General features: G+C 40.2%; 1 protein-coding gene across 3 annotated transcripts in view; it reads left to right on the top strand.

The window, feature by feature from the left end:
- Snx27 (sorting nexin 27) overlaps positions 1-24,853 on the top strand; it is a 78,664-nt gene that overhangs the window by 25,564 nt on the left and 28,247 nt on the right. For all 3 annotated transcript variants that reach the window (XM_006994797.4, XM_006994798.4, XM_076574519.1), the window contains exons 3-5: positions 13,612-13,804; positions 16,082-16,146; positions 20,496-20,600. In XM_006994797.4, coding sequence (XP_006994859.1) covers positions 13,612-13,804; positions 16,082-16,146; positions 20,496-20,600 — 363 coding nt within the window. The remainder of the gene's footprint in view (positions 1-13,611; positions 13,805-16,081; positions 16,147-20,495; positions 20,601-24,853) is intronic.

The raw sequence follows: 24,853 nt of genomic DNA, 5'->3' as shown, positions 1-24,853 counted from the left end.
CCTCGATATGTGGTATTTTAATACTCCCCCCCCCCCAGGTAGGGACTTGCCAGGTATCCTTGGGTGACATTTAACTCATAGTGGTGTTGCCTCAGACTCCCAAGTGCTTCAGTTAGAGAGTGGGCTGAGGCACTGTGCCTGGCCTGTCTTTTTTGTCTTTGTTTGTCCTTTGTGTTTTATTTATTTATTTATGTCAGGACTGAACCCAGGGTGTTATGCTTGCTAAGCATAATTTCTCCCACTGAGTTACAGCCTTGAGCTTTAGTCTTTCTTTACTCTTCCTCATTTTTTTTAAAAGAGGTTTATTTTCTGCTATTTTTGAGATGGGGCTGGAGGGGGAGAGTGAGTGTGTATGTTTGTGTCTGTGTGCAAGTGCCCACAGAGGCCAGCGTTGAGGCCAGAGGTGTCAGATCCCGCTAGAGCTGGTTGTGAGCCTCTAGGTGGAACCCAGCTTGGGTTCTCTTCAGGAGCAGAACATTCTCTTAACCGTGGAGCCGTCTTGTCAGTCTTTTAAGATATATTTGTGTTTTTATTTACGTGTGTGTGTGTGTGTGTCTGTCTGTCTGTCTGTGTCTCTGTGAGTGTATACCAACTGTTTGTAGGTGCCTACAGAGGTGAGAAGAGGTGTTGGATCCCTAGGGCTGGAATGATAGGAAGCTGTGAGCTGCCTGGTATGAGCTTTTACAAGAACAGCAAGTGAACTTAACCCTGAGCCATTTCTCCAGCCCCCACTGTGGGCATTCTTGTGTTAGAGTGGTATCCCACTTCAGTTTTAATTTATACTTAGCCAATAACTTAGCCAATAACTCATTGATAATGAATTGATTTCCTTATGATTAACTGCCATTTGTGTGTTATCATTGATATGAAGAGTCTGCTAATTTTCTGCCCACTTAAAAGTTTGAGTTTTATTATTTTGTGAATAAGAATTTATTATGTGTACTGGATATAAATTCTCTCTTAGATGTTTTGTATTTCTCCTGGTCTGTGGCTTGTCCTTTTATTTTTAAATGTGTTTTAAAGAACAAAAATTAGAAATTTTGATAAAGTCCACTTTGTCAAATTTTAATTATTGGCAGTGCATTTCATGTTTTAGTAAAGCTTCTTAACTCCAGAATGCCGAACTGCCCCTCACCCCCCATCTCCTTCAGCAGGGTCTTACCATAGAGCCTAGGTTGGCCTTGATCATGATCCTCCTGCCTTAGTCTTCTGAGAGCTGAGGCTCTAGCTATATACCACCACACTTGACTTTATTATTCTGCTATCTTATAAAAGTTTTATAGTTACTTTAACTATTTTTGTAATAATGTATAAACCATTACTATAATCATTCATATAAATTGTAGAGTTTGATGGTATTTAGAGTGTTTACAGATTGTACCACAATAATCAATTTTACAACATTTTCATTACTTTGATGCACTATACACTATAGCCATCATCCCCCTAGACCTTCCATCTTCCTTCAGCTCCAGCTCATACTAGTCTACTTTCTGTCCTATAAGTTGACATATACTGAACATTTCATTTAGCTGTTTTCAAGGCTTACCTGTGTTGTATTATGAACCTATATTTTATTTTAACTTCATTAGAATTCCACGACATGGTGTACTTATTAGTTAGGGTTTTCTGAACGAACAGAACTGATAGAAATTCCCTTTTAACATATATGTGTGTGGGGGGCATTTATTGATTGGACTGGCTTATAGGATGTGGTCTGGGTTGTGAACAGTGGCTGTCTCACAATGGAAAGTCTGAGAATCCAGTAGTTGTTCCATTCATGAGGCTGATGTCTCTCTGGTCCCAATTTGGTGCAGGAGCCCTGGAGGATTCCTGGAGAGCTGCTAGTCTTTAGTCTACATTGGCATCCTAAAAAAGTTGGCAGCAACAGGACAGATGAACTTACCAACAAGAGTGCAAAAAGCAAAAGGCAAAGCTTCCTTCTTCCATGTCTCTTTTTGATGGTGGGGGAGTTGATACAGTTTCTCTGTATAGCTCTGGCTGCCCTGCAATTCACCAGGCTGGCCTCAAACTCAGAGATCCACCTGTCTCTGCCTCCTGAGGGCTGGGTTTAAAAGCATGCACTACCACTACCTGACCTCCCATGTCCTTTTATGTGAGCCACCACCAGGTATGACCCAGATTTAGAGTAGATCTTCCAGCTTTAAAAAATACCTGATTAAGAAAATCTCTCAGCTGGGTGTTGGTGGTGCTTGCCTTTAATACCAGCACTTGTGAGGCAGAGGCAGGTGGATCTCTGTGAATTCGAGGCCAGCCTGGTCTACAGAGTTAGTTCTAGGACAGCCAGGGCTACACAGACAAACTGTCTCAAAAAAAAACTTAAAAAAAAAAAAAAAAAAAAAAAGAAGAAGAAGAAAGAAAGAAAGAGAGAGAGAAAGAAAGTCTCTCACAGGAGTGCCCAGCAGCTTGGGTTTTAGTTGATTGCATGCAGATGTGGTCAGGTTGACAACCAGGATCAGCCATCACATACAGTATAGCACTTTTATGTTTTCAAATCTGTGATCCACTTTTGTTGATTTTCTGGGTGTATTATGAGGGTCAAGTTTACACACACACACACACTCACACTATTGTTAGTTCTTTGTTGTGACACCTTCTAGGAGGTTGGCTGAGTCAGGATGAAGCCAGTCTCTCTTTCCCAACTACTGGCTGTCAAAAACCCATTGAAGTGGATGATGAATGCAGACTTTGTACTTTGTCTGAGAATCGAATGGCCACAGAAGTAGCCGCTGGTGCCCTGGGTGAAGAGTGGAAGGATCACGTGGTGCAGTCAGTGGTGGGAATAACAAGGTGTCTTGACTCATGGCGGAATGTGCAGCTGCTGTTGACTGGGAGCATTCTTGTTACAGACCTAGGAGAACAGAACCACGTACTGTGGATGTCAACCTGAGTGTTCTCAACTTGGTTATTATTGAAAAGGATATTACTGGATTTGTGCTTTGGCAGTTGCGGTCCAAAGCATAATCTGAAAGCTTTTCAATCACTCAAAAGATGATACCCACCAATATGTTGTCAGAAAGCCCCTAAACAAAGGTTAGAAGTTCATTACCAAAGCACCCCAAATTTAGTGTCTTGTTACTCCATGTGTCTGTCCTGCAACACAAATGCTATTGTACTACTCTGAAGAAACAGCACACCAAGAAAAATGAGGAGGCTCCAGAATATGCTAAACTTTTAGCCAAGAGATTGTTGTTCAAATCTTAGATGGTCTTTTAATAAAAAACCCAGAGCCAGGGTGAAAGCTGAAAGATAGAGAAGCAGAACAGCCAGCCACTAGATCTTACCTCACAAAACCCTCAGCCTAAAGAGAGTGAGTTCCTGTTTCCTCACACCTTATATACCTTTCTCTGCCCTGCCATATTATTTCCTGGGATTAAAGGTGTGTGTGTGCTTTCCCAAGCAAAGCATGAGATCTCAAGTGCTGGGATTAAAGATGTGTGCCACCACTGCCTGGCTGTTTCTCTCCTATACTGGATCAGTCTCATGTAGCCTAATGTGACTTTGAACTCACAGAGATCCAAATGGATCTCTGCCTCCTGAATGATAGGATTAAAGGTGTGTGCCACCACTGTCTGGCCTCTATGTCTAATCTAGTGGGTGGCTCTATCCTCTTATCCTCAGGCAAGTTTATTGGGGTACACAATATATCACCACAAAAGAAAAACTCCAGTAACAGATTGCTAAGAGACATAGGCTGTCTTCACTGAGAGCTACTTCTAAGTCCGAATCCAGTCAAAAATAAGCCCATAAGAGTAACAAATAAATGATCAGACCTTGACTCTCAAAAAAAATTAACCCCCTTATTATAATTTATTCCAGTCATTACTATATATGTACTTAAAAATCTGTAGCTGGGCATAGTGGCTCACACCTGTAGTTCCAGCATTGGGGTGAAGCATGGAAGTGGGCGAGGCAGATCTGGGGGGACTGCTGAAAGTTTAAAGGCTAGCTTAGTCCACATGTGTTCCAGACCAGCCTGGACTAGACTACTGAGTGAGACACTGTTTCAGAGACACATATGTGTATGCATACACGTGTGTGTGTGTGTGTGTGTGTGTGTGTGTGTGTGTGTGTGTGTGTGTGTGAGAGAGAGAGAGAGAGAGAGAGAGAGAGAGAGAGAGAGAGAGAAGAGAGAGACAGACAGAGAGAGAGAGACAGAGAGAGAGAGAGACTATGTAATGGCTCAGGTTGGCTTCAAACTTGTTATGTATTGCTAGCAATTCTTCCAACCCAGTCTTCAAATGCTAGGATTATGAGCATAGGTTACCACATCTGGATTAAATATATTTTTAGTATTGACTGACACAGTCATTTTACATAGTTGTGGGGTACAGTATGCCATAGCAAATCCTTGTATATAATGTGGAATGATCAATATAGAGTAATTGAACATATTTGCCTAGTTCCTGGTCGTAGAAGAACAATTTCAACTTTCCCTCATTGGATGTGATTTAGGCTGTGGGTTTGTCCTATATAGTCCTGACTGTGTTGAGATACAATCCTGGTATACTTTGCTGAAAGCTTTTTTTTTTTTTTTTTTTGGAGGAAAGCTGAACTTCAGCAAATGCTTTCTCTGAATGTGTTGAGATGATGGTGATTTTTAGCATTCATCATTTGATAGGATGTATTTATTGATTTGCATAGGTTGAATCTTTTTTTTATTTGTTCATCTATAATTTTATGTATTGTTAAATTTGATTTACTAGTATTTTGTTGAAAAGCTTTTACATGTCTGTTCACTAAGGATGTTGACTTTTGGTTTTCCTGTTTTTGTTGTATAGGCTCTGGTGTGTGCGTGCATGTGGGCGTGTGTGTGGAGAGGGGGGTAGGCGCATGCCAGGTATGCATGCCAGGGCACAGATAGGAAAGTCTAGAGCACAACTTGTAGGAGTCAGTTCTCTTTTACTGTGTGAGTTCCAAGCATTGAACCAAGGTCATTAGCCTTGTCAGCAGCACCTTTACCCACCGAGGCATCTTGTTCACTTTAGACTTTTCATGTATTTGTACAGTTTGTAAATCTTGTAAATTCTTGTTAATTAAATCTTATTTTTGACAGTTTCATGCTTACAAACAATACAATGTATCTTGATGATAATGAGCTCCAAATCTCTCTTCAGCTTCCCTAAAGCACCCTGACATTTCCCCTTCCCCTTCATGTCCTTTCCTGATTGATTGATTGATTGATTGGTTGGTTGGTTACCCACTGAGTCTTGGTGCTTCTTGTTGGAATGTTGACTGATGTTGTGTAGGTGACCATAACTGTAGAGAGTTCATGTCATGTCCAGAAGGCAGCATTTCACAGCACCCTTCTCATCCTTTGGTGCTCTCTCTCTCTCTCTCTCTCTCTCTCTCTCTCTCTCTCTCTCTCTCTCTCTCCACACACACACACACACACACACACACACACACACACACACACACACACACACACACACACACACCTTACACATTGTTTCCTGAGCCCTGTGTTGAGGAAGAATTAATACAGATGGTTCATTTAGGCCTAAGTACTGAATGGTTACTTATCCTCAGCGCTTTGACTGATTATCATTTTGCATTAACTGCTGCTCATTGAAGAGAGCAGCTTTTCTGGCTAGGATTGAAGGAAGCATTTATCTGAGTGTATAAACATAATTATTTAGAAGACCATTTGACATTTAGCAGGACCACAGTAATAGGTTGCTCTCTAGAGCTTATGACTCCCTTAGTCATGGCCTTTTGACCAGATTTATGTATTAGGCATGGATTTCCTCCTGTAGAACAGGCCTCAAATCCACTCTGACAATCATTGTTGGTTACCCCTTCTGTGTGCCACAAGTGCACCAGTGGGCACATCTTACCTGATATGTCAGTACTGTAGCATGCAAGGTTCACTGCTAGGAGTACAATTGGTGGTTTTCTCCCTCAGTAGCCTGCAGAGGGCCCTCTCAGGCTGTGAAAGCTAGCCAGTAAGTTTTCAAGTCAGTTCCCGCTTGATTTCTCTATGTCCACAACCTAAGTATGTTGTATCTGCAGCAACAGAGTTTGATCACCTCGTTTTGATGGGCAAGCAGGAGCAATGTTTCGGGGGCCTCTGGAGCATCCCTGACTAACTTACAGGGAGGCATTCCATACCTCACACTGAGATTTCATTAATAATTCATGCCTGTTTAAATTATACTTTTAATTAGCTTACAAAATAGTAGGTTTCCATAAAGGTGTGTGTGTATGTGTGTGTGTGTGAGAGGGAGAGGGAGAGGGAGAGGGAGAGGGAGAGGGAGAGGGAGAGGGAGAGGGAGAGGGAGAGGGAGAGGGGGGGGGTTATTGGAAAAACAGGTTTATTATAATTTCTTTGACTTTGTTGAAACTTGATTTGTAGTCTAACATACAGTCAGTTCCATAGAATTCTATTTGATGATGAAAAGAATGTGTGTGTGTTCCATAACTCTTAGATAGAATGTTGTATAAATTTTTTTGGGTGTTTTTAGTCCTTAGAATAGGTTGTTGATATTTTGGAGAGGTCTGCGTGGTTGCCCAGTAATGAAAGTGTGGTGTCAAGTTTCTAGCTGTTAGTGCATTAGAGTCCCCTCCTTTTAGTTATAATAATATTTGCTTAGATAATTGGATGCTTTGGGGATATATATATATATATATATCCCCTTATTTCTTGTTGAATTTGTCCCTTTATCATTATATATTGATGCCTTTTGTCTCATACAGTTTTGGTTGTTTTTTACATAAAACTTATTTTTATGTAAGAATAGCTACTATTGCTTGCTTTTATTTTATTTTTCTATCCATTACTTTTGATCTTTGTGTTTACTTGGTAAAGTGAATTTCTTAAGGTAGCATAGTGTTGGTCCTGTTATAATTCATTCAGTCTATATTTTTTATTTTATTTTTTCAACTAGATAGGGTTTCTCTGTGTGTCCTTGGCTGTCCTGGAATTTACTTTATAGACCAGGCTGGCCTCAGACTCATAGGGATTTGCCTGCCTCTGCCTCCTGAGTGCTGGGATCAAAGAGATGTACCCTTTCAAGATTATTGATAAGTAAAAATGTACTCTTGTCATTTAATATTCTAGTAATTTTGTGCATTTTTTTCCTTGTTCATTTTTGTGGTTTGAGTTTCTGTATTAATAAGGTTTCATTGTTTTCCCTTTTTATGTATATATTGTGTTAGTTTTGTGTTTTCATGATGATCACCATTTTTTCCCCCAGTGGAGGACGCCTTTAAGCATGGCGGTAATGAATTTCTTCAGGTTTTTTACTTCTCTTAGAAAGACTTCATTTTCTTTCTTTCCTTTTTTTTTTTTTTTTTTTTGATGAAAAGCTTTACTGGTATATTTGGTTGGCAATTTTTTCTTTCTGGACTTTAAAAAATCATCCCTTCTCTGGCTTATGAAAAGTTTCTGCTGAGAATCTGATGTTAGTATAATGATTTTCTCATTCATGATTTGACTTTTTTTTTCTTTTATTTTTATTTTTTAAATTATACTCATGATATTCATTAATTACACTCATGATATTAATCACATTTGTGGTATTCATAGATTACATTCGCAGTATTCATTCAAATATATATGTATATATATATATATATATATATATATTTAATTTTAATTTTTAAATGCCCAATGTCATTTATTGAAGGAGGGAGGAGGTCTTAAATACAGGCTTACAGCACAATGGGAGAACCCCGGAGGGCTACTGATGTTTTACAGTCTTGCATCTAAGTTGTTAACGCCCATTATGCAGGATACACAGACAAGGAACTTCCCTTAAGCATTCAGGAGGGTGGAACCCAGCAGGGAATTAGCATAGGGAGGATATCAAGGTCAAGGTCAGCAAGCAAGGCAACAGTTACCCAAGACGGGGGCCAGGAACCTATAGGTCCCCCTTTTATTAAAAATGAGCTTCTGACTTGGGTTGCGTGGGACGTCAGCAGGTCACCTTACTGTCATGGAGACACCTGCCCAGGTGCTTTGTCTTAGGTCTCTGAATACTCATTATCTTACAGGCTCACATGATTTGACTTTTATTTTAAAAATGTATATGGGGTTGGGAGTTGTTTGGTTTTCCCATCGTTGTCTTTAAAAAGAGAAAGGATTTATTTTGACTCTTAGTTCTGAAGGGGATGCAGTGCACCATGGTGGGGAAGGTGTGGTGGCCAGGGCGTGAGGCTCGTGTTCCTCAACAGGCTGGGAGGAGAGCTGTGGTTTCCTTTTTTTTTTTTTTTTGAGGCAGGATTTATGTAGCTCAGGCTGGCCTCAGACTCAATATAGAGCCGAGGATGATGCTGAACTCCTTGTCCTCCTCCACCTCCCAAGTGCTGGGATTACAGGCCTGCTCCACACACCTGGCTCTTTGTCTTGTTCTTCTGACATGTGACCATAAGGTGCCTCAGAGAAGACATTTTATTGCTGAAATCTACTAAATTTGAATTATCTTCCCTAAGATTTGAAAACTTTCCATCAGCTTTTATTGACTACGGTTTCTCTTTCTCTCTTCCTCTCCTTCTCCCTCCCTCTTCCTCAATTATATGTGTATGAGAGTTTAGTCTATATGACTGTATATGTACCATATGGATGGCTGGTGTCCAAAGACGCCAGAAGAGGGCATCAGATTCCCTGGAACGGAAGTTACAGATGGTTGTGAGTCCCCATGAGGGTGATGGGAATTGAACCTGGGTCTTCTGCAAAAACCAGTGTTCTTAACTACTGAGCCATCCTTCCAGCCCTATAATTGTTATTTTAAAATTAGTTGAGGCTGGGGGTTGGTCAGATGGCTCAGCAGGGAAAGATACTTGCTGCCAAGCCTAATAATGCCCCAGAACTCACCTAGTAGGAAAGAACCCACTTTAAGTTGTCTTCTGACCTTGCACACACCCCTGTTTAAAGTATTAGTTGAGGAAAAGAATTCATCCTTGGAATCTCCTTTTAGATGTTTTGCTAATTTCTTTTCATTTGAGGTCTGCTGCAGAGTTACTGTGTTCCTTTGGAGATGCAATGCCATTGTGCTTGGGTTTCTGCATTGTTGATTCATTTGCCACGTCCTTGCTTGTACCAAGTTAAATAAAAAATACCATGTAGTGTATGGTATATGTGTGAGTGTGGTATGTACCATGGGGTGCTTGTAGTGGCAACTTGTCAGAGGTGTGTTTGTCAGAGGACAACTTCCAGGAGTCTATTCTGTCTTCCACCACGGGATTGGGAATCAAATTTAGGTCATCAGGCTTGTGTGCCCAATGCTTTTTACCCACAGAGCCATCTTGCCGGCCCTGCCTGTATCAGTTTTACAGGGTGGTTTTCATTAAGAAAATGGGAAGAATTTTCCTGGCATTGTGTCCTGCACTATCATTTTAATAGGTTGCATCGGCATTGGTTAGGGCTTTCTGGAGACTTAATGCATCACATGTCTGATTGATATCTTAAACTCCACCTTCAGACACTGCAATGTTTCCAGTATCCCTCTGCCAACTGGTTTCTTTTCTATGTTCATTTTCAGCCTTTGCTTTGGTCTCTCAGACCTCAGTGCTCTTCCACCTCAGGTGGTGAAAGTTTTCATAGAGCTTCCTAAATCCCAAAGAGAAGCCAAAGCCAGGTGTACCACAGTCCCCTACTAAATTCTTGTCTCTTTCTCCCCTGAGGCTCTTCCTACTGTTTGGTCTTTCTTCTAGCTGTTTGTAAAATTTTCATGCTTCCTTATATGTCTGTTACATTTTTTTTTTGGGTATTAGATACTGAACTTAATACTATTAGATACTAGATTTTGTTAGATTCCCACTCTTCTGCACCCCCGAGACAGGGTTTCACTGTGTTGTGTAGTACTGACTGTCCTGGAGCTCACTCTATAGACCAGGCTGGTCTTGAACTTGGAGATCCACTTGCCTTCCAAGTACTAGGATTAAAGGCATGTACCACCAATACTAGGCTAGATTCTTTTTAAAAGTAGAAATTTTAGTCTACTGGCCTGTAGGAGATGATGGGGGTGGTGGTGGTGTGTATTAGACAGGGTGTCATTATAAATAAAGCTCTGGCTGTTCTGGAACTCACTATGTAAGCCAGGCTGCTCTCAAACTCACAGAGACTTGCCTGCCTCTGCCTCCAAAATGCTGGGACTAAAAACATGCACCAACATACCTGGCATTGTATAGCTTTAAAAAAAACATAGTAATTCATAAAGTTAATGTTGAGTATGCTGGACAAGCTGTATGAAATATATATATATATATATATATCTCCCTAGCTAGAATAGCTCATAGTCTAGAACTAATCTAGTCTCCTTCCTAGAGCAGGCCTTTTGAGCTGTTTTTTAAACTCCAAGAAATTGAGGGAATTCTGTTTAGTTTTTCTGGTTGGAGGAAAGTTGAATTGTTCTAAACCCAGTGTGAACTCTGAGAGTTGTTCATTTACAACTCCCCTAGTGAGAGTTCTTTCCTTGGATTGCTGTTCATTCAGAAGTCAAGGTGGCCTGGCGGGGGTTTCTGGAGCCTGCCTGTTTTTAAGCACCCTTGTGTACGCTCAACCCCACAGATCCAGCTGCTTCAGCCTCTGTGCACGCGGTACACTTGGTTCTTGTAGCCTCCTTGAGCCTTGCTTTCGAAGTTACCCAGGCAGAGAGCCAAGGAGCTGTGGTGCTCATCTTACTTTTTCCCTCTTCTTAGGGATCACAGGTCTAACTGCTTGCTGTCCCGTGACTGGAAAAGAGTCGTTTCCTGTTTTGTGTCCAGTTTTCTATTATTTATAGTGAGTGGTTGATACAGACCACTTGAGGACATGCAGCTTGGGTGGCCTATATTTGTATTTAGGGGAAACAATTAAAAATTGATTTAAATATTCTTGACTTCAAAAGAAATATCAAAAGTAAAAAGGAAAAAAATGAGAAAATTGCCAGTAGAACTCCATATTAGAGAAAAATCACAAGTTCTTATAATAAATATTGGCAAATAGATTTTAGATCTTTTCCCCCACTTTATAGAGACAGAGTCTCACTATGGATTCCTGGCTGGCTTTGAACTTGCTGTATAGACCAGACTAGCCTTAATTGAAATTGCAGTGATCCCCTTGCCTCTATTTCTTGAGTGCATGCATTACCACACTCTACTTAAGTTTCAAATCTGTGTGTAGAAAAAAGTTTGTTTAGACACAGAAGTGTTCTTTGTGAAGAAGAGTGATAAACTACACTTTTAAAATTCAGAGCTTTTTGCTGTTCTTGGTGGAATTGTTAGCAAGGAATAAAGGGTTGTAATCTGAGCTAGGTATGGTGGCCCAGCCCTAGAGAGAGAGAAAGAGTAGGATCAGAAGTTGAGGGCAAGCTTTAGCTACATAGTGAGTTCCAGGCCAACCTGGGCTATATGAGGCCATCACAAAACAAAGACACTCAAAACAAAACAAAATCAAATAAATAAATGAATAAAACTAAGAGCTTTTATTATTCAAAAGACCCTTAAATAAAGTAAAAATAACAGTGAAAAATGGGAGAGGATATTCACACTGAGCACAAGTGAAAAAGATTGTCAAGAACAACAACAAAAAGCTGGGCGTGGTGGTACACACCTGTAATCACATTGTGTTTGGGAGGCAGAGGCAAGAGAATCTCAAGTTTGAGGCCAGCCTGTGCTACACATTGAGACCTTGTCTCAAAAACAACCAAACAAAATCCCAGTGGAAAAATCATACAGAGCTTGAAGTGGTGACTTGTTCCTTTGCCCTAAAAGGAGAATCACTTGAGCTCAGGAGTTTAGGACCAACTGGACAACATAGTGAAGCAAACAGACATCTCAAAATAAAACGAAAGACTACAGATCTATGAAAAATGCACACAGATTTAAGATGACAGTAGGTGAACCACAAGAATTGGTATTTTACGCCGGGCGGTGGTGGCGCACGCCTTTAATCCCAGCACTCGGGAGGCAGAGCCAGGCGGATCTCTGTGAGTTCGAGGCCAGCCTGGGCTACCAAGTGAGCTCCAGGAAAGGCGCAAAGCTACGCAGAGAAACCCTGTCTCGAAAAACCAAAAAAAAAAGAATTGGTATTTTACGAGAAAAGATACAGGAAAAAATGTTCATCACAGGGAAGTTTTGAATGTTGAAAGACACTTTGGATGTTTTAAAGAGACTGAACTCTTAAAGACGGCAGGACTTTTTAAATTTTTTATTCCTGAGACAGAGTTTCTCTATGCAGCTTTGGCTGTCCAGGAACTTACTCACTAGACTTGTCTGCCTCTGGCTTCTGAGTGCTGAGATTAAAGGTGTACCCAGCCAACTGTGGACTTTTAAAAGTTGGAATGTTTTAGATTGTGATGCTGATATTAATATGAGCTCTTGGGAATGATCAAGAAAGGCCTTAGTAAGTGACATATTTGTGTGTCATGTTGACAAAGGGACAACTGTCCTGGCTAGTAACTTGGAAAAAATAAATTAGGATCATTCTGAGTTTTTTCTTATTCATTCTATCAACAGAAATACATTTCTTTTCACATATCTCAGGCTGGCCTTGAATTTGCTATATAGCTGAGGGTGATCCTGAACTCTGTCTGTATCTCCTGAGTGCTGGGATTATGTTATGTCCCACAATGCCTAGTTTCTCTGGTGTGCAGTTCTTCATGCTAGGAATTCAGTGTTCCTGCATGTTAGGCAAGCACTCTACCAATTATACTTCCTTCCCAGCCCCTAAAAGGGTTTTTTTCCTTAGACGCTAAGGAAAGGAGTGTAAGTTGTTAAAAATCCCACAGCTTAGTAGGACACTGTCTCCTGAGGTTAAATGCACATCTCTTTGAAGCCTCAGTTCAGTTCCCATATCGGTGTGTACAACAGGAGACATGTATACAAACATTTATAGCAGTATTGTTCACATTGCTAGCTAAACTCAGAAATAACCCAATACCATCAATGAGAGAAGAAATAAAATGGGAACAACCATAGGGTTGAGGAGATGACTAAGCAGGTAAAGGCCACCTAGCCTGAAAACCTGACTTTGCCTGAGACCCACATGGTGGAGAGAACTGACTCCCACAAGTTTGTCCTCTGACTCCCCCCGCCCCCCCCCCGCCCGCCCCCCAAGACAGGATTTCTCTGTGAAACAGTCCTGGCTGTCCTAGGACTCTATAGACCAGGCTGGCCTCGAACTCACAGAGATCCGCCTGCCTCTGCCTCCTGAGTGCTGGGATTAAAGGTGTGCACCACCGCTGCCCGGCTTCTCTGACTACCTTTGACATTGATTGTAGTGCTAGCTAGTCTGGGCTACACACGTCAGTCATACTGTTTTATAATAAATCTTAGGTTTTTATTTCCTTCCTGCTTAGCTTGTTTGTTCATTCATTGTATTTATTTGTAGTGGTTTTGAGAGACTTCTGGCTTTCTGAAAATAAATCCACTCTTAAAAACTGACATTTGCCTTTGAAGTTACTTAGATGTTGGAGAAACTGGTAAAAATAAGATCATACCTCTCTCAAAAGGAGTAGCCTCTTGTGTGTAGAACTTTTGCCATGTTTATTAAGTTTTCTTTTAAAATGGCTGTGCACATTCTTTGTGCAGTGTGTAGAAAGACATCTTAGCAGTACCCACCTGACTTTAGATGACTGTGACTTCCCCATTCTTCTGTCTCACCAGGTGTACAACGTTTACATGGCAGGGCGGCAGCTGTGTTCTAAGCGGTACCGGGAATTTGCTATCCTGCACCAAAACCTAAAAAGAGAGTTTGCCAACTTTACATTTCCTCGACTTCCAGGAAAGTGGCCATTCTCATTATCAGAACAACAGCTAGATGCCCGGCGTCGGGGATTGGAAGAATATCTAGAAAAGGGTAAGCCAGACTTGATTTCTTGCCACCACATCTAATGACCTGAGTTTAGTCCCCAAGACCCACATGGTTTGTGGAGAGAACCAGCTCACACAGGTTGTCCTCCGACCACCACTCATTTGCAGTGGTAGGTGTGTGCCCCACCCAAATGGACAAATAAATAAATGTGAGTTTTAAAAATGTTTAAAAGGGGAAAGGGATGGTGCATGCCTTTCGTTCCAGCACTCAGGATGGGGAGGGAGGTGGATCTCTGTGAATCTGAGGCCAGCCTGGTCTATAGAGCGAGTTCCAGGACAGCCAGGACCACACAGTGAAACCCTGGATCGAAAAACAAAACAAACAAACAAACAAAACTTTAAAAGGTAAGCTAGTCTATTAAATGTTGTTATACTGAGTGGGCATAGCTTCTGATTCCTAAGTTGCATAGCTGTGTTTCCTAAAAGTCAGTAGTGTAAGGAAGCCATGTTTCAGATAAGAAGTAGTAAAGGATCTGGGCCCCGAAGGCAAGGCTGACATGTTCACTACAGTGATAGTACCCTGCTTTGCTAATTTGCAGAGGACCTCATAGCAGAAAAATGAATAGTTTTTGGTCCTTGGTGGACTTTTATTTATAGAGTTATATTTACCTAGAAATACATATTATGGTTCATTGATGATTCTTGGATCATGGCAGTATCCTATATAAAAATTCCTTTTACAGCTGTTCCTGTATAGGTTTGCTCAGCAGTTGGCCATCTAAAGTCTCCTTGTTCTCAGCAGCCCATAGGTAGAATTATTAAAACTTCCAACTGATAACTTGAGATTCTGTGGATGTGGATACTGAAATACTTGTTTCTCTAGAAATGACACGGATATGAATAAGATAATCTAGTGGTTGTGAGAAGAGACTCACTCGCCTGGCTGTGATGTCACAGCGGTATAGCTTGCTAGCTGTGTGCCTTAGTTACATTCTATCGCTGTGAAGAGACACCATGACCAAGGCAGCTTATAGAAGAAAGCACTGGACTGGGGCTTGTTTACAGTGTCAGAGGGTGAGTCCTGGCCACCATCTTGGCGGGAGCATGGCAGCAGGCAGACAGGCAGTCAGGCATGGCGCTGGAGCCGGAGCCGTGCGTGGTTGAGAGCTTACATTTCATCTGCAGGAGAGGCATAAGCTTTAGAACCCTCAGAGCCCAGTGTCACACTTCCTCCAACAAGGCCACACTTGCCAGTCCCCACCAAATAGTTCTAGCAACTGAAAATGAAGCATTCAAACAAATGAGCCTATGGGGGCCATTCTCATTCAATCACCACACTGTGCAATAGGTTTTTTAGAATATTAGTTTAAAAGAATAATAGTGTAAAGACTAATTGACTTAATTCAATCTAAAATTAAAACAAAACAAAACTAACTTTGGCAGTGACCCTTATTCCTGAAGAACTGTTTCCCACATTGCAAGTGGTGGGACTTTCCTATCTGTTTTTCCTAAGGAGACTGGCCTCTGAACACGCTATGGGGACATTAGATAGGGTACTTTAAAAAAATGCAATGAAATCGTCAGTGTTCTTCATCATCCTGGGGTGGGGCTACCTTTTTTAGACAACTAGTTACTCGGTTACCTGCTTCCCTCCTTCCCTTCCTTTCTTCTTCCTTTCTCTTCCTGTGTCTTGCTCTGTGTGCCTCTCTGTCTTTCTGTCTGTCTCTCTTAAATCATTCTGTAGGTGGAGTTAGATGCTCTGTTGAGTCTTTGGTTACCTGCCCCTTGCCCACAGTGATGTTGGCTGATGTTCTCTGACTTGCTGTCCTAGAACAGATACATTTTTCCCTTTGTGTTTCAATCTGACACTGGGTTTATTCTTACCTGACCTATCTCCTCCTCCCCTGGCCTCTTTTTCCCTATGTTCTGACATGATAATTGATCCCATAGGATGAAAATTTAAATATGCTATGCTTTTTTTGTTTTTAACAAACGACATCTTTGTACCTCCTTTTATTGTACTGCTCTATATCATTTAGGTGAATTGTTTGTCATGCCTTAAGATTGCATATGCTAAGGCTACATACTGGGTTATAGTTGCCTGTTGCCGATGATTTAAACAGTTTCTGTTTACTTTTTGATAGCCGGTCTTGCCGTAGAGCTCAGGTTGACTTTGAACTAGCAGCAAACCTTTTGCTCCAGACTCTCTATTATTAGAATTGCAGATATGTATGACCATGCTCGGCTCTGACAATTTAAATGTAAACCTTAGTATATTCTTGATTTAGGGCCTGATGCTAGATTCTGTCTTTGTTTTCTACAGTGTGTTCCATCCGAGTCATTGGTGAGAGCGACATCATGCAGGAGTTCTTGTCAGAATCGGATGAGGTAGGTGAACACCTCCTGCACTGATAATTTCCTGCTTAGCTTCTCATGGGCAAAAATGGAGATAATGTTTGTGGGTTAAGTTGCAATCAGCTCTCCAAACAACTATATTTCTTCCATTGCCTTTTCATATATATCTGCCCTTTCAGACCTAGAGCCGGGTTCTTTTTCTCTTAATTGTTTCTTTTTAGTTATGCTATCAAATAATAAATTCACCATGGTATTTTCAATTACACACATGTATATGTGCAGATGCACATGCACACCCATTGTGTTTTGTCCATATCCCCCCTCATGAGGCTCCCTGTCCCTTCCCTCTGTCTCCTCCTTGTCTCCAATAGTCCCTCCTGCTTTTGTTTTCCATTTGTATTTATGCATTTGAGTTTGGGGTCTGCATAGGAGAGAAAAATGTGCTACAGTCTCTTTCCTGCTGCATCCTTCTCTATTGTCCCCTGACCCCCTTTCCTGTTTGACGCCTCTGTACGGTCCCCTTCCACTTTGTCCTGCACATGTATTAAACTCTGAGAGAAAGCATGCAATGCTTGTCTGTCTTCTGACATGAGTCTGGCTGGTTTTGAACGTGATGGTCTCCTGCTCCACCCATTTTCCTTGAGAGTCTTCTGTTTCTCTCCCAGCTGGAGCTAGAAGATACTCACTCCTTTTCACTGTACTGTTCCTCTGCATGTCTACCTGTCTGTCTCCCTCTTCATTTGCTATTTTTGAAGTTATTTTAAAGGTGATTTTTTTTTTTCACCTGATGACAAATGGCAACCACAGTGGTTATTCTGGACCTTCATGTTGGTAAACTGTATTTCTTCATGAGATACAAGTTTCTCTCTGTATTCCTGAGGTAATGTTTTGATCATTTCTGCATTGTCTGGTGGACCCTGATTCGTCAACAAATGTGATAACTTACTTCCTTTAGAATGCTGTAAAATTATGTAGAAGTGACCTAGTAGCCTGCTGATCTCAAAGCTCCTGAGGCACTGGTTTAGGGTCGCCTTTATGTTGGGGAACCTTCTTAATGGTATGTGTGGCAGGACTAATTGAAAGTTCACTGCCATAATTCTGCTGTGAGAAAATGCTAAAATCCTCCCCTCCCCTCCCCATCACTCCCCATCACTCCTCCTTACTTCTCTGTCTCTGAATAAACGCATGGCTCATCTTTCATGTTAAAGAAAAAACAAAGTTTGATTCTTTCTAGTAGCCATTTTTCTGTTCATTGCTAAGGTTCTTAGAGAACTGTTCTGTTTCACTGCCACTTCCTACTTCAGAAATTTGAAACTTGCCCACAGTTTTCAGGATTCAGTTTGAACTCCTACATGGTGCTCACATGGCACATCCTGGTCTGGCCTCTCTAATATCAATCCCTACCAATTGTCTGATATATCGGTATTCCAGGTACTCTAGTACTTTCATTTCTCCTTTATGGTGCTACGACTCAAACCTTGACACTCATGCATGCCAAGCAAATGCTCTGCCGCTGTGACACGTCTTCACACCTACAAAGTATGTTTTTAACATCTGTTTGTTTATTCTGTGTCTATGCTTGTACAAGCAGTGCAGCATACCAAAATATGGTAGACAGCTTGGGGAACAGTGGTTCTTTCCATCATGTAGATTTTGGGGACCAAACTCATCAAGGTCATCAGGTTTAGTGGCAAGTGCCTTTATCAATAGAGCAAACCTACTGACCCTCTCATTGGCTCTGGAGTACTTTTTATTTCCTTAATCCGTATGTCATTCCCTAGAGTTTCTGTTCTTCCAGGGAATCTCCCCCTCACTTTACCTCCATGCCCATTGTTTTGTACCGCTCGTCCTTTAGAACAGATCAAAGGTCACTTCTCTCTGAGCACCCTCCTGGCTCTCTGCACTTTTCAGCTGTCTTTATCAACTCCTTTGTGCTATGCCCTGCTCTGTTCCTCCTGCCTTTGGAATGGAATCTGTTCTTTGTTACTTTGACACAGTGAACTCATTCACTGTGCTATGCAGAGGCAGTTTCTAGTCTGCTGTTTTCCAGTCCACCTTCTCTTTGAAGTCTTTCTTCTCTGGTGACTCAAGTCATCCATTTTTCATCCTACAAAGAACTTCTGCAGTTAGTACCACTCATGTTATTGCCATCTCATTTTCTAATTTTTATACATATAATCAGTTTGTCACTTTATATTTTTAGCTTACAAGAGTGTGTGAGCTACCAGTAGGTAAGAGCTAAATCTTGATTATCTTTATATTCCCAGTGCCTTACCACAGTGTCACGCATGTTGGAGGTGCTTAATAAGTATTAATTGGAAAGAAGGATGAATATGTAATACTAATGTGTTGTCCATCAGTTATTTAATATGTATATATCTTGTTTCCCTGACTAGATTAGAGGCTTCTTGTTGATAAGGGTATAAAATATAATAATGCCCTCTCTTGTCCATGGTTTTATTTTGTTATCTGTGGTTGACTATGATCTAAAACTATAAAATACAATATTTCAGAAATAAATGCTTTGTAAGCTTCCATTCTGAATACCATGCTAAAGCTTTATGTCATTCTGTGCTGTCCCACTTGGGACCTAAATGGTCTTCTGTCCAGTATATCTACTCTGCATATTCCACCTGCATGGTAGTCACTTAGTAGTTTGGTCAGTTATCAGATTGCCTGTTCTAGTATCACACACAGTGCTTGATGTATTCAAATAAACCTTAATGATGCTTTCAATGTGGGAGAGTAGTAGTATTAGCAATCTCATAGACCCAAGGGAAGCCATAGAGTACTTCCTTAACAGCAGTAAGGAAAAGAGTCCTGGTCAGATTGCCAAGGTCTATAGTAGGAATGCCCATTCTATCTATGAAATTATGGACAAGAGAAAGTGAATTTATGCTGGTTTTGCAGGAGCACCTTTAACTATAAAAGTTACAGCCATGGTGCATGATAATTGCTTAGTGCGGATGGGAACAGCATCCATTGTGGTTTTCAGTACCAACCACCGTTCCTGGCATGCATTGTGGATCTTGGAACATAACCCCTGTGGGTCAGAGGGAAACTATTGTAATGTTTAGGGTACTTTTAGAGACAAAGATTAGTAATTTTTAATGGTCAGTGAAAATGAACTTATTCCTAGATGGTTATTTCTCAGTAATAAAAATTATAAGGTCAGGCTGGAGAGATGGCTCAGTTGTTGAGAGCACTGACTGCTCTTCCTGAGGACCTGGGTTCAATTCCCAGAACCTACATGGCAGCTCACAACTGTGTGTAACTTTAGTCCCAGGGCACTGGACACCCATGGCAAAACATCAATGCACATAAAATAAAAATATATAGAAGAGGAAAAAAAATTACAAGGTCAAAAATCTGTTAGAAGCTTGGCATGGTGGTTCATGCCTATAATCTCAGCATTCTAGAGACCAAGGCACCTTGAGTTCATGGTGAACCTGGGCTACAAGGCAAAACTCTCTCCCCTTTCCCCCCACAAAAAACCCCCAAAAGATGAAAGACAAACTATATTAGAGAAATACGTTGAGGCTTGAGAAGTGGCTTAGCAGTTAGGAGCCTTCGGTGTTCTTGCAGAAGACCTGGGCTCAGTTCCCAGCAACTGAATTGTGGCTCCCAGCTAACCTGTCCTCCAGCTCCAGGGGATCCAAGATGTTCCTGACCTCTGTGAGCACTGGATATGCACATGGTGCATGTACATATATGTAGGGACACCATACACATAAAATAAGTCTAAAAAATTTAAAAAAGAAAAATGTTATTATCAAAAGCCATGAGGATTGGTGTTTTGTTTTTGTTATTTGTTTGTTTGTTTTTTGTGCTAGATCCCTAAGCATTGTAAGTAGGCATTCTCACACTGAGCTATATCCCCAACTCTTAAGTGTTTGTTTTTAATTAAGTAGAATAAGAATTGAGTAGTCTATGCTTAGAAAATTGGGCATGGAACTATTTTATGTCCCTAAGTCTCATCCATTTTTCCTTTTAAAGATGTATATCAAGGTTCAGAAAGGACGTCAGCATATCTCTTAAGCAGCTCTAGCTGCCTAATTATTCAGCCAGTGTTGAGACTGCTCCTGTCTGTTGGTTTTTTCTCTCCATTGTGAATTCTGAATGGGTGACAAGAGTGAACCAAAATCTCATCTGGGTTTCACCTAGACTTTTCAACAGTATTCTATTTTGAAATGGGAACATGATTTTAACTTCTATACCCTAAAGTCAGCTTTATGAGCTGTAAATATATTAACTTTTAAGACTTCATTTTTCCTCATTTTAATTGAATTTACTTCCTGTTTCTTATGTTAGATATTGTTTTGCTAGCATGTAGCAAGGAGAGTGAAAATTTACTGGGTTGCAAATTCTTTCTTTTCCTTTAGAATTACAATGGTGTGTCTGATGTAGAGCTGAGAGTAGCATTACCGGATGGAACAACAGTTACCGTCAGAGTTAAAAAGAACAGTACTACAGACCAAGTATACCAGGTAAGCTAAACTTGAGCAAGTCGACTTGACATTGGATGATGTGAAGCCAAGTAAAAAATTAAATGAATTAATACATACAAAATGTGCAGAATACACTTACTAATTCATAGGACTAATGTGAATTAGCTTTGTCCTTCTTAAAAGAAAGGTATATGCGAGCTGGGTGTATTGGAGTGTGCTGTATACTTGTAATCCCAGCACTTGGGAGGCGAAGGTAAGAATGATGCAAATACTAGGGTAGCCAGGACTATACAGCAAAACCTTGTTAAAAAAAGAAAGGTACAGTAAATACCCCAGAGTGCAGTGGTTAGGATTAACTTCCTTTTTTGTTGTTGTAAAAACCCCTTTTTAAAAAATGGTATATGTAGTCAGACAGTGGTGGTACATGCCTTTAATTCCAGCACTTGGGAGACAGATGCAGATGGATCTCTTGAGTTTGAGGCCAGCTTGGTCTACAGAGTGAGTTCCAGGACAGCCAAGGCTGCACTAAGAAACGCTGTCTCCAGAGCCATTTTTCCAGCCCTGCAAAAAACCTTTTTTTTTTTTAACATATATAGAATCAGAATAGAATCATAAATTTCCCTATATGCTTTCTTTTTCTTTCTTTCTTTCTTTCTTTCTTTCTTTTTTTTTTTTTTTTCCAAGACAGGGTTTCTCTGTGTAGCTTTGCGCCTTTCCTGGATCTTGCTCTGTAGCCCAGACTGGCCTCGAACTCACAGAGATCTACCTGCCTCTGCCTCCTGAGTGCTGGGATTAAAGGTGTGTGCCACCACCTTTCTTTTTAATGGTGTGAGATATAGAACCCAGGGCCTTGGGCATACTTCTTGGGGAAGTATTCTATCACTGAACTACATTCCCAGTTCCTTCATTAGTCATATTTAGTAATAATTATCAAGATCTTGCCACATTTACACCATGTATCCTTTTTTCCTTCTAAGGGTATTTTGTGTTTGTTTGTTTTTTTTTTGCTTTTTTAATTTTGTTTTTGGGCAAAATCTATGGATTTAAAACAACACCATTTCTTATTGTTAATTAACTCCATAGTTAGAATTTTTCAGTTATCAAAATGAATGTTTATAGTTGGCTTGTTAAAAGTCTGACGGAAACAGGTCATTAGGTCATATTTGGTCTTAATTTTTACTTACTATAATATAAAGTAGTTTCCCTTCCTTGCTTTTGTGTGTGTGCAGAAGTTGGATCATGCTGAATTTATCTGCTTGTTTCCTTGTAGGTTATTTATCATGTCCTTCTAGTTCCCTGTATTTTCTAGAAATAGAAAGTTATTCTAGAATCTTGATTATATTTAAGTTTTATTTTTTAATACAAAATACAAATACTTTATAATTAGGCTGTATAATATAAAGTGTTGCTTCTCAGTAGGCACTACTCAGTCTCTGCTTGTCCATTTTAGTGGTAACATGATTGATGAGTAGTTTGGTGGCATTTTCCTAATATTTTAACTGCAGAGTTTCTCCTGATCTTTTACCAGATGAGTCTGTCCATTGCTAATTGTTACCTTAATCAGTAATTTCAGAAAGGTTGCAATGTGCTGGTTTCTAGTTCTCTCATTTTTTTCACATAGCTAGAATTCTTCTGTAAGTAACTTTTTCTTGTCAGTGAAGGCTATTGATTTAGTCATAAAAACAGTTTGTGGGAAAGAAAGGTTAAAAAATTCTTTCCTTTATTGGCAATTTTCAGAGTAAAGAATGGATCTTTTAGTTGGTTCCAGTGTTGTCCAGTGTAATATTTATTAATAGTTTATTTTCAGTTACAGGTAAATTTCTAATTAAATGTGATTTAATAAACAGCATGTTATTATCTCTTTGATGCTCAAATGGTTGCATCTTTAGCCAAAGGAAGTTCCTTTATGTCTGTTCCTGTGTACTTTTGGTACTATCCATTAGCCTATGGGGTATTTTATTAAAACAAGATATCTTGGTCTCTTCTTTAGACATTTCTTGGCCTAGATCTAGAATAAACCCCTTCCTCTATTAGTCTTGGTTTTTGGTGAGAAATAACATTTAAAATCACAGTCTGGGTGTTGGGTATAATCACTATTTGCAGGCCCATTTATTTGCCTTTAATCTGAACTGGATCAAGATTTTCAGGGAGATAGACAGATTTCTGATTATCAGCACTTATTCAAAGCACTCCTTTATAGCAAACAAGAAAGTCTATCCTTCATTAATCATCTGCAATTACCATGGCAGTTGATTATTTGTAGGATTCCAGCCATCTTTGAATTTTATAGGAATAGAGTATATTGGAGTAATTGCAAAAGTTTTGTTTTTACTTTTGGGGGTGGGGTTCAAAACAGGATTTCTCTGTGTAAAACTCGGGCTGTCCTGGAACTTCCTCTGTAGACCAGGCTGGCCTTTAAACTCACAGAGATCCACCTGCCTCTGCCTCCCCAGTGCTGGGATTAAAGGTGTGCACCACCACCACCGCCACCGCCACTGCCACCGCCACCACCTGGCAACTTTTCAGATGTTTTGTTCTCTACTTTTTTCAATGTTTCTTTAGAAAAACCTAGGGTATTTTTTGTTTAATTTTTATATGTTTGTATAATCTATGAATATGTATATAAACATTGTTTGCAGTTATCTGGAAAGGCCAGAAGAGGGCGTTGGGTATCCTGGAACTGGAGTTCCAGTGTGGGTGCTGGGAACTAAACTTATGTCCTCTGTAAGCACAGCAAGTGCTCGTATCTGCTGGACCACCTCTCCAGCCTGGACTCTCCCTTCCTCCATCATATTACTGAATCTTGTAGCTCGAAGCCATTTTGTAAACCCTGAGAGTATTCTAGTTTTGATCCAGTGCCGTATAGAAAGGTGATTTAGAATACTTGTAATTTCCAGTTCCTACACAATATCAGTTGAACCTAGGCTGGGTATGTGAGCAGATCCAGGAAGAAGGGATATAATCATACTTGGTTCAGTCTTCGAACAGTTTTAGCTGTTTAATGAATTGTTTAGTGAATGAATACCTTGCTTATATTGGGAGTGCTCTTAAAAAGCTGATTTTGTTTTCTGCTGTGTACTTTTTTTTGTTTTGTACGTAATTTCATTTTGATTTATTTGCACATGAAATCTTTCCATTTCTTTCCCATTTGTCATGTTAGGGCCTTAGTTTCCAGAGAGGATTGGGTCTTGTTTAGTGTGCTGTTTGTCAATGTTTGGTTACTTCTGTGAAGATATTGGTGACTTCAATAAATAAATAAATAAAAATAAATAAATAAAAAATAAAAATAATTTGTGAATTCTGAATAGAATTAACAATGTTTTAAGCCCAAGAATTAAGCACAGAAATGTACACATATATATAGTTCCAGGTACTTAGGAGGCTGAGCTTGTAAGAGGACCACTCTAGTCTAGGAGTTCAAGGCCGATGTAACCAACAGAGTGAGAGCCTGTCTCTAAAACAAGAAAATAAGAATCAAAGGTTGAGAGGTCTGGAGAGATGGCTTAGCAGCCCTGGCTGCTTTTCCAGAGGACCCAGGTTTGATTCCCATCACCCACATGGCTGCTGATAACTGCCTATAACTGCATTCTTTGGGGATCTACATCTTCTGGCTTCCATGAGCACCAGTCATACAGACAGATACACATGCAGGCCAAACACTCATACACATAAAATAAAATAAAAATACTTAAATAATCAAAGGCTGAGATTTTTGTGTGTTAACAGCCTATAGTAAATGTGAGCTGAATATGTAAAACTAGGTGTCAGAGAATCTGTTTTTAGGTGTGGTGAGATGCCTCAGTGGGTAAAGGCTTTTCCTCTAAGCCTGACAGCCTGAGTATTCCTTAGAGCAGCGCTGATTCTTGCACATTGTTCTCTGACCTCCACATGAGCTCACCCCACACACACATACACAGAGACATACATATATACACATACACAAACAAAGTGAATATTTTAAGTATTTTTTAAAAAAATGTTTTAATTTTATGATCTGTCCTATCAAGTATATTTCTTTAAATGATATAAAACACCTTTGTCGGGGCTGGAGAGAGAACTCAATTCTAAGCGATCCATTGTTTTTTTCTAGTTTCTGTGAGCATCCAAATATACGTGGCATTCATTCACACAGACACAGACACACACACATACACATTAGTAAAATAAACTCAAAAAATACCTTTGTGGAATTAATTCATATTTTAAAAAGGAACTTTGATACCAAGGAGGAAACATTGTCAGCTTGTGTTGGAAGAGAGATGCTCACAGAGGGCAGCTGTATTTGGATTCAT

The sequence above is a fragment of the Peromyscus maniculatus genome, chromosome 6, assembly GCF_049852395.1.
Source record: "Peromyscus maniculatus bairdii isolate BWxNUB_F1_BW_parent chromosome 6, HU_Pman_BW_mat_3.1, whole genome shotgun sequence".
Classification (NCBI taxonomy): domain Eukaryota; kingdom Metazoa; phylum Chordata; class Mammalia; order Rodentia; family Cricetidae; genus Peromyscus; species Peromyscus maniculatus.
This window is presented reverse-complemented; position numbering and strand designations above follow the sequence as displayed.